The 16,097-nt window shown below is 42.2% G+C and overlaps 1 protein-coding gene across 1 annotated transcript in view; it reads right to left on the bottom strand.

Annotated features, from left to right (window-relative positions):
- Positions 1-7,922: 7,922 nt before the first annotated feature.
- MSLN (mesothelin) overlaps positions 7,923-16,097 on the bottom strand; it is a 45,824-nt gene continuing 37,649 nt past the window's right edge. Inside the window, exon 13 of the mRNA XM_039369901.1 lies at positions 7,923-8,586. Coding sequence (XP_039225835.1) covers positions 8,567-8,586 — 20 coding nt within the window. The 3' untranslated portion in view covers positions 7,923-8,566. The remainder of the gene's footprint in view (positions 8,587-16,097) is intronic.

The following is a 16,097-nucleotide window of genomic DNA, read 5'->3' as shown; positions in this document are numbered from 1 at the left end:
GCATGGTGCCACCTATGCTGTACTTGTGCATTTGGTTTTTCTTGCCTAAATGTAGAACCTTGCTTTTTTCACCATTGAATTTCATTTTGTTAGTTAGTGCCCAGTGTTCAAGTCTGTCCAGATCCTTCTGTATCTTAAGCCTGTCTTCTGGAGTGTTGGCTATTCCTGCCAGCTTGGTGTCGTCTGCAAATTTGATGAGTTCCCCATCTATCCCTTCATCCAAATCGTTGATGAAGATGTTGAAGAGTACTGGGCCCAGAACAGAGCCCTGGGGCCCTCCACTACATACTTCTCTCCATATAGATGCAGTTCCATTGAGGACCACTCGCTGAGTACGGCTGGTCAGCCAGCTACGGATCCATCTGGTGGTGATTCTGTCTACCCCACATTTTTCTATCTTATCAACTAGTAGATTGTGATCTACTTTATCAAATGCCTTACTGAAGTTCAAGTAAATTATGTCCACAGCATTCCTCTGATCCACTAATTTTGTCACTTGGTCAAAGAATGCAATAAGATTTGTCTGGCATGATCTATTTTTGACAAACCCATGTTGGCTTTTAGTAATGACTTTGTTTGCCTCTAGGTGTTCGTTGATTCATTGTTTGATTATCTTTTCCAGGATCTTCCCAGGTATTGAGGTCAGGTCTGACAGGTCTGTAATTTCCTGGATCCATTTTTTTTCCTTTTTTGAGGATGGGAACTACATCAGCTCTTTTCCAGTCCTCTGGTAGTTCCCCTGTGTTCCAGGATCTTTGAAAAATATAGTTCAGTGGCTCCGATATCACATCTGCCAGTTCCTTGAGAACTCTGGGGTGTAATCCATCTGGTCCTGGTGATTTGAACTCATCTAGGCTGGACAGGTGCTCACTTACCATTTTCTATCCTATTTTAACTTGTGTTTCTATTTTGTTTTTTATGGCACTATTTTTGATAGGTTGGTCTGTTTTTTCCCTTTGTGTAAAGACAGATGCAAAACCTGAGTTAAATAGTTCTGCTTTCTCCCTGTTGCTTGTCACCTTCTTGCCACTTCCACCCACTAATGGACCAATCATTTCCTTTACTTTTTTCTTGTTTTTTACATGTTGAAAGAAGCTTTTTTTGTTATTTTTGACTTTGGTCGCAAGCCTTAGTTCATTTTGAGCCTTGACTCTCTTCACTTCATCTTTGCAGGCTCTGGCTATTTGCTGATATTCTGACTTAGTTATGTTCCCCTCTTTCCACTTTCTATACTTGTCCTTTTTATCTTTCAATTTGTCAGAGAGTTCTTTATGCAGCCATGCTGGTTTCTTTTGAGAGCTGTTGTTTTTCTTCTTTGTTGGTATTGTGCTAGACTGTGCTTTTATTATCTCATTTTTCAAAATTTCCGAAGCTTCTTGAGTTGTTTTCCCCTTGAGGATTCTCATCCATGGAATCCTTCCCAAGCCCTTTCTAAGTTTATTGAAATTAGCTCTCTTGAAGTCCAAGACTCTAGTTTGACTGTGTTCTATTGCTTGCGCTTCTATAATGTTGAATTCTAGTATTGCATGATCACTTCCTCCCAGTGTCCCTATGGCTTCAACACCTTCTATCATTTCATCTCTGTTAGTGATAATTAGATCCAAAATGGCTAATCCCCTAGTTCCCTTCTCTACTTTTTGGGAGACAAAGTTGTCTGCTAGGTTTGAACCTGTTTGAACTTCCACTTGGTGCGGAGTTTGTCTCCCAGTCGATGTCAGGGTAGTTAAAGTCCCCCATTACTATTGTGATGTGCTTCCTACATACCTTAGTTAGCTGACTAGCAAAAAGTTCATCTATTTCCTCTGTTTGGTTGGGTGGTCTGTAATATACACCTATGGCAATGTAATTCCCCCCCCCCTTTTATATTGACCCAAATGCATTCAAGACAGGTTTTATCATTGTTGTGCTCTATTTCTGTGGAGATGTAGTTATTTCTTATATAGAGAGCAACTCCACCTCCTCTTTTATTTGGTCTGTTTCTTTTAAATAATTTAAATCCCTCTAGCTGTGTGTTCCATGTGTGGGTTTCATCCCACTATGTTTCCGTAATGGCAACAATATCGTATCTGCCCTCATTAACCTGAATTTCTAGTTCACCCTGTTTGCTGTTCATACTCTGTGCATTGGTGTATAAACATTTGAGTCCTTTGTGAGTGGCCCTGTGTTTCCTTTCTACATAACCTGTGTGGTTCCTGAGTTCCCCTATTGTCTTACCACCTATTTGGTTAGTGCACTTTATGTGGCACTCGCTATTAGAAGCTTCATTTTGCTTGATAGCAAGGTTGGTATTCTTGTCCACACACACATCTATGCTACATGCACTGATAGCCCTATAATTTTTAAATTGCTGGGGACAGGATTGTTCCGTATCAATTAACTCCCTGTCCCCGCTGTTTAGTTTAAATTTCCCTCCAGAAAATCTGTGAATTTGTCCTTCTTTTGTCCTTCTTTGTCCTTCTTTTAATTCTTTGTCCTTCTTTGTCCTTCTTTTAATTCTGGCAGACCATTAACTTTCAAATATTGTTTAATCTTTTCCCCGTCTATTTCATCTTTTTTATATAATGACTCAAAGTAGGTTTGAATTATTTCTTTCTTTTTGTCCATTTTATTTGTAACTCTCCATTTCTATCATAAAGTTCCTGAATTATTTTTTCCTCTTTCTCTTTTTTTAATTTGTAAGAGAGCCATCTCCCATGTTCAAAAAAATTTTGTTTCGCCAATTTCAATTCTTTAACTCTTTCTTCTTGCTCCATCACATTTAATTTATGTTTGGCTAATGCCATTCCCACTTTAATCGATTCATCCTGGGGCTCTTTTTGTAGTTTGGATTCAAATTTTTTAATCTCTTCCTGTAGTATGTTTTGCCTCTGTTTTTTCTCCCTATTTTTCCTTGCTATATAAGCTATTGCTAGTCCCCTTAAATACGCCTTCGCTGTGTCCCAAATAATTTGTACCGATGTTTGTTCTTTTGTGTTTTCTTTAAAGAAATAATCCATTTCCCTTTTAGTCTGTACAATAAATTCTTTTTCCTTCAAAATATAAGAATTCATTACCCATCTTTTTCTTACTTTTTTACAACCTTTCCAAACTATTTCCAGCAGATTATGATCTGCCCATACATTTGGTTTTATTTCTATAGTCTCTATATCCTGTCCCAATTCTTCATTTACCCATACCATATCTATTCAAGACCATGACTTATGTGGGTTTGAAAATAATGTATCTCCTTTTTTCCCTTGATTTCTCTTTCTCCACTGATCCGATAGATTAAGTTCGTGTGCTAGATCAAAGAAGGTCTTTGGTAATATTTTCCTTTTCTTTTTTTTTCTTATCACTAATGTAATCTTTTTTTGCATCCACCATCGCATTATAATCACCCACAATACAAATATTTAAATGACCCAATTCTATCAATTTCTCATGTAATTTATAATAAAAATCGTATTGGTTCTCATTTGGTGCATATATAACTATTAACAACCAGGTTTTCTGTTCACTTTGTATTTCTATTATCAATACCCTTCCATCTGTATCTTGATATTTTAAGTTTGCATTTATCTCTTTTTTAATATAAACTGCTATTCCTCTTTGCTTTTGTTCAGCTAATGCTGTATATAGTGATCCTAATTTGGGAAACTCTAAATATTTCCTATGTTGCTGTTTAATATGTACTTCTTGTAAGCAGACAATGTCTATGTGTTGTTTGGCTAGTTTTGTTAACATTTGTTTTCTCTTTACCGGTGCGTTTACTCCATTAATATTAATAGATAATAACCTAATTTCCTTTTCTATTTTCTACTTGTGTGTTTTACTTGTGAGCTTGTCTTGTTCTAGGGCCTGTTCCTTTTTCCTTCCTCTGTCCATTTTCTCCCTTACTTTCTGTTCCTCGTTCTCTTTCCCTAACTTCTTGTTGTTGGTCTTCCTGGCTTTTGGATTCCAATTCTTCCTTACTACTGTTCTCTTCCTCAGTTCCTTCCAATTGATCAAAAAATTCCCGGGCTTTCTCTAGATTATCTATTTTAATCTTCCTCTCTCCCCATGTTATCAACATTCCTTCCGGAATTAACCATCTAAAGCAGTGGTTCTCAACCTTTCTAATGCCGCGACCCCATAATACAGTTCCCCATGTTGTGGTGACCCCCAAGTGGGTGTGGCCACCAATAAGAGGGAGTAGGACAGCTAGGAAAAAGGGAAAAAAATGGCGGACAGTGTGGTTTGGCGACCCCCATGAAATGGTTGTTTGACCCCAAATGGGGTCCCGACCCACAGGTTGAGAACCACTGATCTAAAGGGTATACTTTTTTTTATTAAATAGGAACTGAGGAATCTATAATCCCTTCTTTGATCTCTTATCCTTTTCGGTGTCTGTTTTAAAGTTTGTATTTCTACACCTTTATAGATCATTGGCTCTTCCCTTGTAATTTTATAAATTATATCTCTCACCCTTTTTCTGGCAAACCTAATGTATACCTCTCACGGGAGTCTATTACATCTAGCATTTGTCTGAATTCTATATGTTTCATCTATCTCCGTTAGAATTTCTTGCTTGTCCCTTTGCAATGCATCAGAAATCAAATTTGCCATAATATCCCCCAGATCTTCTTCCTTCTTCTCTATCACATTTTGGAAGCATAGATAAAATGCCGCCTTATCCATTTCCAAATAAATAATTGCTTCCTCTATTTTTTTATTGGAAGCTATCATTTCTGTGTCTAACATGTCAACTTTTTTCACAACATTATCTAATCCCACTTCTACTGATTGAATTCTTGCTTCATTTTTTCCATCGTTTGTTGTATCATTTCAACTCTATTGTCCAATTTATTTATATCGCCTCTCATTTCCACATGATTTTTTGATATAGTCTCTTGCATTTTTAACATTGTTTCTTGGATACTTGCATAGTTTGCATATTAGCTATTGCATTTTGTTTATCTGTGCCAAACACTCCTTCTATTGTTCTTTGGCCAGGTGGGGATGAAGGTGTCAATGTTAAATTTGATACCATTTTTTTCCTGTCCTCAATGTTGCCATAATTATCTCCTACTTCTCTAGAGTTCTAAATATTCCTTTAATTAACCAAAAGCTTAATTAACTTTATTTTAATTTTAAACTTCTCTTTCCTCAACTTCTCTGAACTTTCCTCCACTACCCCAATTACTCCAACCTCTCTCTACCTTCTCAAACTTTCTTCACTTTCTTATTCTTTCTTACTTATTTAACCAACAATTTTTCACAGTTATATAGTCCGTTTTTATCTCTTCTCAAACCTCATCTACTCTCCTGATACTCCCAACGTCATCTTCCGTTGTCTCCTTCCCTTCTGTTCACGCTCGTCTTAATTAATAGCACCGTCCCTGTCAAGCTATAAATCTTCCAGCCTTGTCTATCTCTCTTTCCACCTTCGGATTTTTACAGCAGACCACGCTTTTCCGTAACTGGCAGCACCTTACTTCAGATCTTCAGACCCTTCAGGTTTGTCTCAAGCTTTTCTCCAACCGCTTTTTAATCGCTGCTTCATTCTTTCTAAACCTCCATTTTCTTTCAACTCACAATCTTCTCTATCCAGTTCTCTCGATCCACAGGCTCTACCAGCTTCAACTTTGTCACGATCTCTCAACTCCCAGCTTCTTCTTCAAACCTCTCCCTCTTCTGCGCTCACAGATTTAATACACTATCTTTCTTTGTGTCTTCCTTCTATTATTTAATCTCCTGGTTCTTTAGATCTGTCGATTCACAGCTCCCCTGCCGGGTCGCCGCTTGTGTTGAGGATTCCCTCACCGATTGAGCTTCCTTTCAACGCCCGTCCTAATAGACACTTAAATCTTGTTAGACTCTCCTCATATTCTTTACTATTAGAAATATTATAGGCTATTACAGCTTACTACTTAGCACCGTCTGTTAGAATTCTTCTTGCTTCCACATCATCTGTGGCTTTATTAGGGCCTCAGATCCGCCATCAGCTGATGGCAGAAGTTTCCATGTTGAATTTAGGAGGTTTTCTTCATCCTAACGGGTGATCGCCTTTCGCCTCGTTATTCCTCCGGCATCCCCCTTTCTCACGCGCTGTCCTCCAGACTTCCTCGCACCCCCAAAGGATCTCCAAATGTGGAAAAATCAGAGGTAGGTGACAGAGATTGTCTCCTTACCTCCGCACCGCCCTGATGTCACCCCAGCATTTTGTTGACTTTCCTTTTCTGCAAGCACTGGCAGGAATAGCCAACACCCCAGAAGATAAGCTCTATCTAACAAAATGAAATTCAATATAGAGAAAAGCAAGGTTTTAGACTTACACAAGAAAACCAAATGCACAGGTATAGAGTAGGTGGTACCAGGCCCAACAGTAGTAACTGTGAGAAAGATCTTGGAGTCCTAGTGGACAGTCACTTAAATAGCCAGCAGTATGCTGCAGCTGTCAAAAAAGCCAATGCAATCCTAGGCTGCATTAATACAGGGATAGAATCAAGGTCATTATTACCACTTTATAAGGCCTTGGTAAGACCACACTTGGAATAATGCATCCAGTTTTGGTCACCACAATATAGAAAAGATGTTGAGACTCTGGAAAGAGTGCAGAGAAGAGCAACAAAGATGATTAGGGGACTGGAGGCTAAAGCATATGAAGAATAGTTACAGGATTTGGGATGTCTAGTCTAGAGAAAAGGGTGACATGATAGCAGTGTTCCAATATTTGAGGTGCTGCTACAAAGAAGAGGGAGTCAACCTATTTTCCAAATCACCAGAAGCAATGGATGGAAACTAATCAAGGAGAGATGCAACCTAGAACCAAGGAGTAATGTCATGATAGTGAGAACAATAAACCAGTGGAAGTTGTAGGTGCTTCATTACGGGACGCTGTTTAAAAAGAGACTGGACAGCCACTTATCTGAAATGGTATAGGGTCTCCTGCTTGTGCAGGCAGTTAGACTAGGAGACCTCCAAAGTCCCTTTCAACTCTGTTATTCTGGCATTCACTTTTTAGCTCATCCTGAGCCTTCAGCTTCCTGTTTCCATCCTTGCAGATTAGGGCTGTTTTCCGATATTCAGCTTTTATTACAGGGCCCTCTTTCTAATCTTGAAAATTGCCCTTTTTGTTTTTCAGTTTATCTGAGAGCTTTTGCTGCAATCATGCCTTTTTCATCTGGTTTCTCCCACCTTTTCTCTCATTCTCTCTTTGGCATTATTTGTCTGGCCTCAATTATTTCATTCTTCACAATTTCCCAATTTTCCTGAAATATTGCCCTTCCCTTCTCCTCTTGAATCATCAAAATGGCTAAGCCTGGATTAGAGTTGGATGCTGCAGCCCTGTAGAAGAGCAGGCTGCTTAAAAAAATTGCAGGCACCTGTGCTATTTCCCGCCCATCTAAGTTTTTTTTCCCCAGCCTCATCTCAGCAGGGTTGCCAAAAAGTAGCAACCTTGACACAGATGTGGATGGAAAAGTATTTTGCAATTCCATCCCTTTATAAAAGAAAGCACCTTGTCCAGGGTCCAGTGCTTTTGTGCCTCAAGTTTGAGTTGGTTTTATTGGGTATGATTTAAAAAAGTACCTGTGACAAGCACAAGTTGCCATTTGAAGTGTGATGGAAAACCAATTTTCAAATGGCTGATGTGGGCTCACTACCTTGGTTCACACATTACTACTTGAATCAAACTGTTATGGTAAATTTAATAAACTGGTTAAACAAACAATGGATTAGCACAAAATGAAAACTGAGCCATTGTCGGCAAATTACAGGTATTCATCAAAGGGCACATTGATGGTCTTTGTTAGCCTGCCTGGTAGGTTCCTGACCCTTCTGCAGTTGGGTTTTGCTTGCCCTCTTATGTCTCAAAACTGTTTCATAAACTCTTCATTGAAAAGCCTGGCAAAGTCATGGGATTTCGGTTCTTAAACCTGAATAATTGGTGAGAAGCAGAAAGAGCCAGGCAGTATCAGGATCAACTTTAATATATCACAGATCTCCAAATTCTTAAGCTGACAGCTGATTCTAGAAAATGGAGGAAACAGAAACTAAAAACACATAAAAGTTCCTTTTTGAAAGACAGTTTTCATAATTGAAAAGATTAATTTCATTGAAAAGTCAAATAACCAATATCCTTTAACAATTTTCCAGAAGTTACTTACAAATTTTCAGTGTAAGACTTCTTGACTGCAACCGAAAAGCTGCATTTTCTACCTAAGAATGCTCACTTCCCCCGGCCATTGGATTTTTTTAGATAGACACTAAAAGTCAAGGACAGGTAAGATTATCAGACATCCAGCAAAAGGTTGACATATCCCTCTACCCCTGTAGATAAAATTTTCAATAAAAATTTATTATGATTAGATGTTTCCATTTTCTCCTCATGAAATTAACCCTCTAAATCTGCATCTATCGGTGTGTGCTTCTATTTTGAAGATAAAAGAAAGCAGGATCAAAAAAGTCTTGCATTACATCCTCAAACACTAGATTTATTCACTTTTGTTTGCTGGACTCTTCACTTGCAGAGATGAACTTGAATAGGTGATGCCCGGTTGAAGTAAGAAGCCAAAGGGTCGTTTAGCAGAAGGTGAAGTTTCAGAGCTCAGCCTTGCTTCTTGGGCCCTTTCAGAAACAAATAATATCAGAAATAAAAATCCAGTCATTGACAAACACTATATGAATTTTTAGTATAGCTATAACAGTGGAATTTAGCCTAGAGAAATGTGCTACAGTAGCAATAAAGCGTGGTAAACTCATGAACAGTAATGGGATTGAAATGCTGAGTGACCAGGAGCTAACAGGATGAAGTCTACAAGTATCTTGGGCGTTTTTCAGTTGGATAACATCAAGCATGGACAAGTTAAAATTGTGATTAGTAAAGAATGTATCCAAAGAGTGAGAAAAGTGCTAAAAATAAATCAAAGCTATCAATACTTGGGCCATACCTGTGATACAATACCCTGCTGTAATTATTCACTGGACTAAAATGGACAAAAAATATGAAAACTCTTTAAGTATTCACCATGCATTACATCCCCATAGTGATATTGATAGACTAGACCAGGGCTTTTCAACCTTTTCACATATTATACCATTTTAGGACATGGCAATATTCGAGCACCACCAGTGGATAAGCAAGGTGTCAAAAACTGGATGACCAATAAAAAAGGAAAAAAGTGGTAAAAGTACAACCATTCACCATACTTCTAATGGAAAACTTGTGCCTATTTCTCTGACTATCTTTGTACTCGTGGCTGGAGAGTGCTCACTGATAGAATTAAGTCAGATTCCAGCTGAAGACAGTTCCTTTCCTTACTTTTTAGTTAATGGAAAAAATACCTTCTCGCACAAGTATGTGGAACCAAATGGCAGTAACACTACAAAAGTTCCCCCCCCCCCATTTCCAGTACAGTTTTGTAACTTGGTTCCAGAACTCGGTCAATGTTTTTTCATTAAAAAGTTCCTTCAAATTGCAGTTTGATGTCAATTCTAGAAGTGCTTCCTGCTCTCCAGAGGAAAAGTCAGAGTTCACAACATTGTCCATGATGAAGGTCAGTGCAACCCAATGAATTCCAGTATCACATCCTCTTGACATGAATGGAAAATACAACGCAAACTCATTGTGCAATTTTTCCAAGTGATTTTTGATGGTAATTTCAATGTCTTCAGTGTCAACAACAGAATTTAGTTCAATAAAGTCTGACACATTGAGAAATGACGCACTATTTCCTTTCTTTACTTGGCCTACCAAAAGGAAGATTTTCTTGTAGAATGCACAAACTTTGTCTTCCATGATAAACACGTTATGACCATGGCCCTGCAGCCAATTAAGTTAATTTAGCTTTTTTAATATGTCAGCCAAATAGCCAAGGCAGGACACCCAGAAGACATTTTCAAACTTTTCTGCTAGGGGTGATGAAACATTCATCAGGAACAGGTGCGTTTCATCTCATAGCTTGAACAATCTTGATAATGTTTCACCTCTCGACAACCAACATACTTCTGTATGAAAGAGAAGAGTGCTATGCTCAGAATCTAAATCCTCTCATAATTGTCGGAATAAACTTCCGTTCAATGGCCGGGTTTTGAGGAAATTTATTATTTTTGCAGCATCCTGCAAAATCTCATGTAACAATGGGCTCATCCATTTAGAAGCAAGTGCATGTGTATGCAAGATGCAATGATTTGAAACAATGGAACTGTTTCATGTCTTTCTTGTGCTATCGTGCTCAAAGATGCTGCACCATTGGAACAAATTGCTACACACCAAGTCCATAATATTCCATGTTCACTGAAAAAGTTATTGATTATTGTGAATGTTTCTTCCCCAGTCATTCTGCTAGGTAGTGGGTGGCAAAATAATACGTGTTCCAGTATATTATTCGAATCAGGAACATGCACAAAGACAATTGCGCTTCACCAGCAATGTCAGTTCTTTAGTCCAATTGAAATGCAAATTTTTCTGCTGCTGTGATCTTTTCCACCACTTGTTGAGTAACATCTGCAGCCATATTTTGTACTACTACTACTACTACTACTACTACTACTACTACTACTACTACTACTACTAAAGTTGGAAGGGACCTTGGAGGTCATCTAGTCCAACCCCCTGCTCAGGCAGAAAACCCTATATCATTTCAGATAAATGGCTGTGATCTTTGGACGGTGTTGTCAAAGCATGGAATAGCACCAGCCATTTTTTTCATCAAAGAAAATTAAAGCAATTGCAATGGCAGAGGAAACCACAACTTCTTCACCAGTTGTTTATTGCTAAAAAGATATTTAAAAACAATAAAAACAACTATTTACAATGTTAAAAGAAACAACTTAGCTTTTGCTGGTCCCCTGCCAGCATCCTCAAAGTGGGGCTCAGGCGGTGGGGAGATGCTTTTTATACACCCTGCTGGTCTAACTGCTTACTCATTGCCCGTGTGATAGGGCCATTCCTCCTAATTACTGTAATTGCCTTGGTTTCCACACTTTTCCCCTCTCTCATCCTTGTCAATCTCCTCCCTCCCAGCACCGTTGCTGCTGGTGTGCTCTCTAACCGCTCCCTCCTACTCATTCCATTCAGATCCAGTGTTCCAAAAGGCTTGCCATCAGAGCTCCCTTCCTTTCTGGCCCGTTGGTCTGCACGCTGTTCCTGCCTGTTGTCATCCATTCCTGTCAGTCTTTTTTTCTCCGATTTCCCTCCACCCCTGGGTGTGCGAACGCTCCATCGTGCCTCATCCTTCTGCTCTGTCTGCCCACAACCGGTGGGGATGCCTATCGGTTTGCTCTTAGGCTCAGCCCTTCTCATCCTCGTTAGCCTTATCTCTCCCAATTTCCTTTCATACCTGGCTGTGCGTGCGCACAATTGTGTCTTGTCTCTCTGCCCCGTTTGCCTAAGGTCAGCTGGACTATCCACTGGCTCCTCTTTAAGTCCAACCTCCCCCCTTTTTTATCCCTTTCCCCCTCTTGCCTAACCCTGTCTTGTTTGGTATCCCTGTCCTACGTATTTTGGGTCGTACAGTCAGGTCTGGCATTCCCAATGCCCCCTCATTGTCACCTCCCCCCTGCGACCCTTTGCCATGCTCACTTCCTCCCTCCTTTTCACCCCATCCATGTATCCATGATTCCAATATTTCACCATCCATCCCTATCATCCCTATTCCCTCCAAATCCTTTCTTTGCCTAGCCATGAGATGACTGCCTTCCCTGGTTCTCGTTCTGCCTCTGATAAGCACCATCCACATCCTGACTTGCTCCTCGTGTATTTTTAATGTCTGGTATGCCGGGGGGCAATTCCATGCATCGATTGATTGAATCCATGTTGGAGAGCCAGGCCTCCTTCAGCAGGCATCCTCCTTTGGAGGCATCCTGGGCGATGGCTTCTGCTTCCAGAATAATGAACAGAAATTGGCCGTCAGAAGGCAGGAGCAGTATTCCCAAATATGGAATATCCGTTGGCCGTCTCCCCAGTTAGACCAGCAAGGTGTATAAAAAGAATCTCCCCACCCCCTGAGCCCCACTCTGAGGACGCTGGAAGGGGACCAGCAAAAGCTAAGTTGTTTCTTTTAACATTGTAAATCACTCATCTCCAGAACAAAATGCTTAGCTGATGAACAACACCTAAAAACCGAACTACACACTCTCACTAATGTACTAACATCCAACGGATTCCAAAGAAATAAGATTATCAACCTAATCCAAAAAGAAACCCCCACTAAAATCCAAGACAGAGAACAAGAAAACGGCAAAGCCCTCCTCCCATACATAAAAGGCACCACAGACAGAATCAGCAAGATCCTCCACAAACACAACATCAAGACAGCATTCTGCACAAACAGAAAAATATCCACTATCCTAAGAAACCCCAAAGACAAAATTGAATTAGAAAATCAAGGAGTATATGAAATCCCATGCACTGCTTGTCCCACCACATACATCGGACAAACCAACAGAAGAATAAGTGCACGCATTGAAGAACACAAGAACTCAGTCAAAAGAGAGGAATCAACTTCTTCCCTGGTCCAACACCTTAAAACCACAGGACATGAAATTGACTTTAAAAAGACCAGAACTATCGCCAAAACTGAACACTTTAATAACAGAATAATCAGAGAAGCCATTGAGATAGAAAAACGCCCACACAGCATGAATATACGAGATGATACCTCTCACCTACCAGTCATTTGGAAACCCGCCCTTATTGACAAATGAATCCCTAACACAAAGAATGACACCAGACCCACACTCACGAAAACCACACAGGATGTCACCACCACACATCCACGCAAAAAGCAAACCCAAACCCACACCGATGATGAGGCATGACCACAAACCAGAAGTCAGACCACAGCTGCATCATTAGCCACTTTAAACCCCTCCAATCCATGCCTGAAGCAAACTGACACCCACCATGAAGATGAGGCACAATCACGAATGCGAAGCCAAACAATAGCAATGTAGCTCACCATCTCACATCCCCCTGCAACTCAGACTAACCTGAGCACAACAAAGCCCCCACCCAAACAGAACATTCTCCCATCCAGTCAGAGCACAGCCAACCCCCCCCCATCCAATCAGAGCACAGCCAAGTCCCTAACCAATCAGAACACACCTCCACCCAATCAGAACACAGCCAAGCTCCCACACAATCAGTTCATACCCCCACTGGCAGTTAAAAGGAAGAAACAGCTACGATCACACATTGCTCCTAGAACAGTGGTTCTCAACCTTCCTATTGCCATGACTCTTTAATACAGTTCCTCATGTTGTGGTGACCCCCAACCATAAAATTATTCCAGGGTCATGTGATCACCTTTTGCAACCTTGTGACAAGCAAAGTTAGTGGGGAAACCAGATTCACTGAACAACCATGTTACTAATTTAATCTCTCTCCCTCTTTTTTTCTCTCTCTCTCCCTCTCTCTCTCTCCCTTTCTCTTTCCCTCTCTCCTTTTCTTTCTCCCTCCCTGTCTATTTCTCTCTCCCTTTCTCTCCCTCTTTCTCCCTTTCTTTCTTTCTCTCTCTCTCCCTGTCTCCCTTTCTCTCTCTTTCTCTCTCCCTCTCTCTTCTTCTCTTTCTCTCTCTCTCTCCATCTCCCTCTCTTCTCTCTCCCTCTTTCTCCCTCTCATCTTTCTCTCCCTCTCTCATTTCTCTTTCCCTCTTTCTCTCCCTCTCTCTATTTCTCTCTCCCTCTCAAAGATACTTAAAATCCTTAAAAGTTATGCTTGGGTGGAAGACTTTTTCTTTTACAGATGGGGCGGGTGGGCCCAACATTCGCGACAGGCAGGACCCTGCCTGCTGAGCCGCCGCCTCCCCATTGCCCTCCACACCAGCCGACTCCCTTGCCAGACCTCACAGCTGACAAGCACAAGTTTGGGGGTCGTCAGCTGACGGCGCAGAGTTCGGCGCTGCAGCAGCCTCCCCTTCACCTTCCTCACTGGCCAAAGCATTCCTGGATGTTCCAGCTGACAGGCGCAGGTCCGGGGGTCACCAGCTGACAGGCGCAGGAGGTCGGCGTCACGGCAGCCTCCCAGCCGCCTGCTTCTTAGGCTGGAGCAGTTGCCAGGGCTTGCATGGTTGCCGGCAGCTGGGAGCAAGTCAGCGGTCCTGTGCCATTGAGGCTTGAGGCGCGGGACATGGAGCAGTGCCATGGGAGGCAGCAGGGCAGGGGGGAGGGGTTACCTGCATCCTGCCAGCCGAACTCTGGAAGCCTGCCTGAATGAAGAATTTTAGAAGGTGTTGAAAGGGAGACAGATTGAGGGCTGTATTAAGACCATAGATGTGTCTGTAAGGAGAGTGGAAGGGAGGCGAATTTGGGGTGGAGCAGAAAACATGGGGGGAAGGCGTTAGGAAATAAGCACCAAAGTACATGGTGCTTTGCAAGGGATTCCCGATTGTTCCGTAATTGTTTTTCCTTTCTCCTCTGCACAAGAAAAACTTTTGCGGTGTAAATCTGAAACCAGGTGTTCCTGTGAGGTAGCGCAAGAGGTCCTTGGGAAAGACGAATACAAACTTGGTGTTTCCTCTCTCCCAATCCCCTTCCTCTTCTTCACCCCCTTCCCCAGCCTGCCTGCGACCTTAGCTCGCAGCTCCGTGGCTTTTCTTTGCTTAGCCTAGCCAAGCTTTCTTCTGCCTGCCCCATTCCCGGGAGCGCCGAGAAGGTACGGCAGAAACACATGAATTGGGATTGTGGCGCCCTTGGGAAGCTGATCATGCTTTGAACCTTAGGAGAGGAGGAGGAGTCCCTTCCTCCTTCCCTCCCTCTCTCCCTGTCAAGCCCCCATGGGCTCGACATGAATGGGCAGGGGAGGGGTCGAGGACAACGTGCAGGGCAGCAAAGGAGACCAGCGGCCAGCGCTGTTCTACCTGGCAGCGTGGGTGTCGGCTCCGTGGACATCCCGACCAACAGCTGAGCGGCTCCAAGTTCTGGCTGAGTCCTCCGGGAAGCAACATGAGGCCCTGAGGGGTATCGCAAGCTCGCGGGGAGGTGGGAAGGAAAAGAAGATGGAAGAGAGTGAGGCTGAAACAGAGAGAGTGGTGTCTCGGTTCCTAAGACCATCGGAAATATGCGTTTTCCGATGGTCTTAGGCGACCCCTGTGAAAGTGTCGTTCGACCCCCAAAAGGGTTGTGACCCATAGGTTAAGAACTGCTCTCCTAGAAGCATGAAGCTGAAAACACCAGCCTGAAGATGACGAATGGGACTTCGTCGAAACGTCGCCAAGAAACTTCCAATTTTACGCGGGAGAGAACCCGAATAACCAAAGACTTACATACAAACACCTGCAAAAACCTCAGAATATATATATAAAACGAATGGGACTTCGTCGAAATGTCACCAAGACACTTCCAATTTGACGCAGGAGAAAACCCACACACACGCACGCACGCACGCACACACACACACACACACACGGATACATTCAGTGTTACCTTCATTTTAGATGTCAAAAGGGTCTCTCTTTCTCTCCCTCCCTCTCTCTCTTCCTTTTTCTTTCTTTCCTCTACCTCTCTCTCTCTTTCTTCTCCCTCCCTCTTTCTCTCTCTTTTCTCTCTCCTTCCCTTTCTCTCTCTTTCCTCTCCCCCTCTTTCTCTCTCTCTTTTTCTTTTTCTCTCTCTCTCCCTCTCCTCTCCCTCTCTCTCTCTCTCTCTCCCCCCCTCTCTCTTCCTCTCTCTGATCTTCTGCTCACCTGGCAAGCTGGCTTCAAGCTGTTGTCCAACCAGCTGACACACATTCTTATTGGGCTAGCTCAGGGGTAGGCAACCTGGCTCTTTTATGAATCATGGACTTCAACTCCCAGAATTCCTGAGTCAGCATAGCTGGGCTAGCTAGCTCTCTCCTGCCCTTCCTGCTTCCTGCAGAGACGCAGCAAAGGGAGGAGCCCCAGCCAAAAAGCTTTTCAGCTCATGGGAGAACACCATGAGTCCACTCTCTTTCACACACACACACATACACAAACACACACACACACACACACACACACACACAGAGAGAGAGAGAGAGAGAGAGAGAGAGAGAGAGAGAGAGAGAGAGAGAGAGAGAAGCTCTGTCTCTGTCTCTCTCTGCAAATGGCAGAGGAGACTGGGAGCCACAGGGAAAGGTTGAAAGAGCTGCTTGCGGCTCCAGAGCCGCAGGTTGCTGACCT

Source organism: Crotalus tigris, unplaced genomic scaffold, assembly GCF_016545835.1.
Source record: "Crotalus tigris isolate CLP2741 ecotype Arizona unplaced genomic scaffold, ASM1654583v1 scf7180000021317.425702, whole genome shotgun sequence".
Classification (NCBI taxonomy): domain Eukaryota; kingdom Metazoa; phylum Chordata; class Lepidosauria; order Squamata; family Viperidae; genus Crotalus; species Crotalus tigris.
Note: the sequence above shows the minus strand (reverse complement) of the source record. Positions and strands in the feature narration are given on the sequence as shown.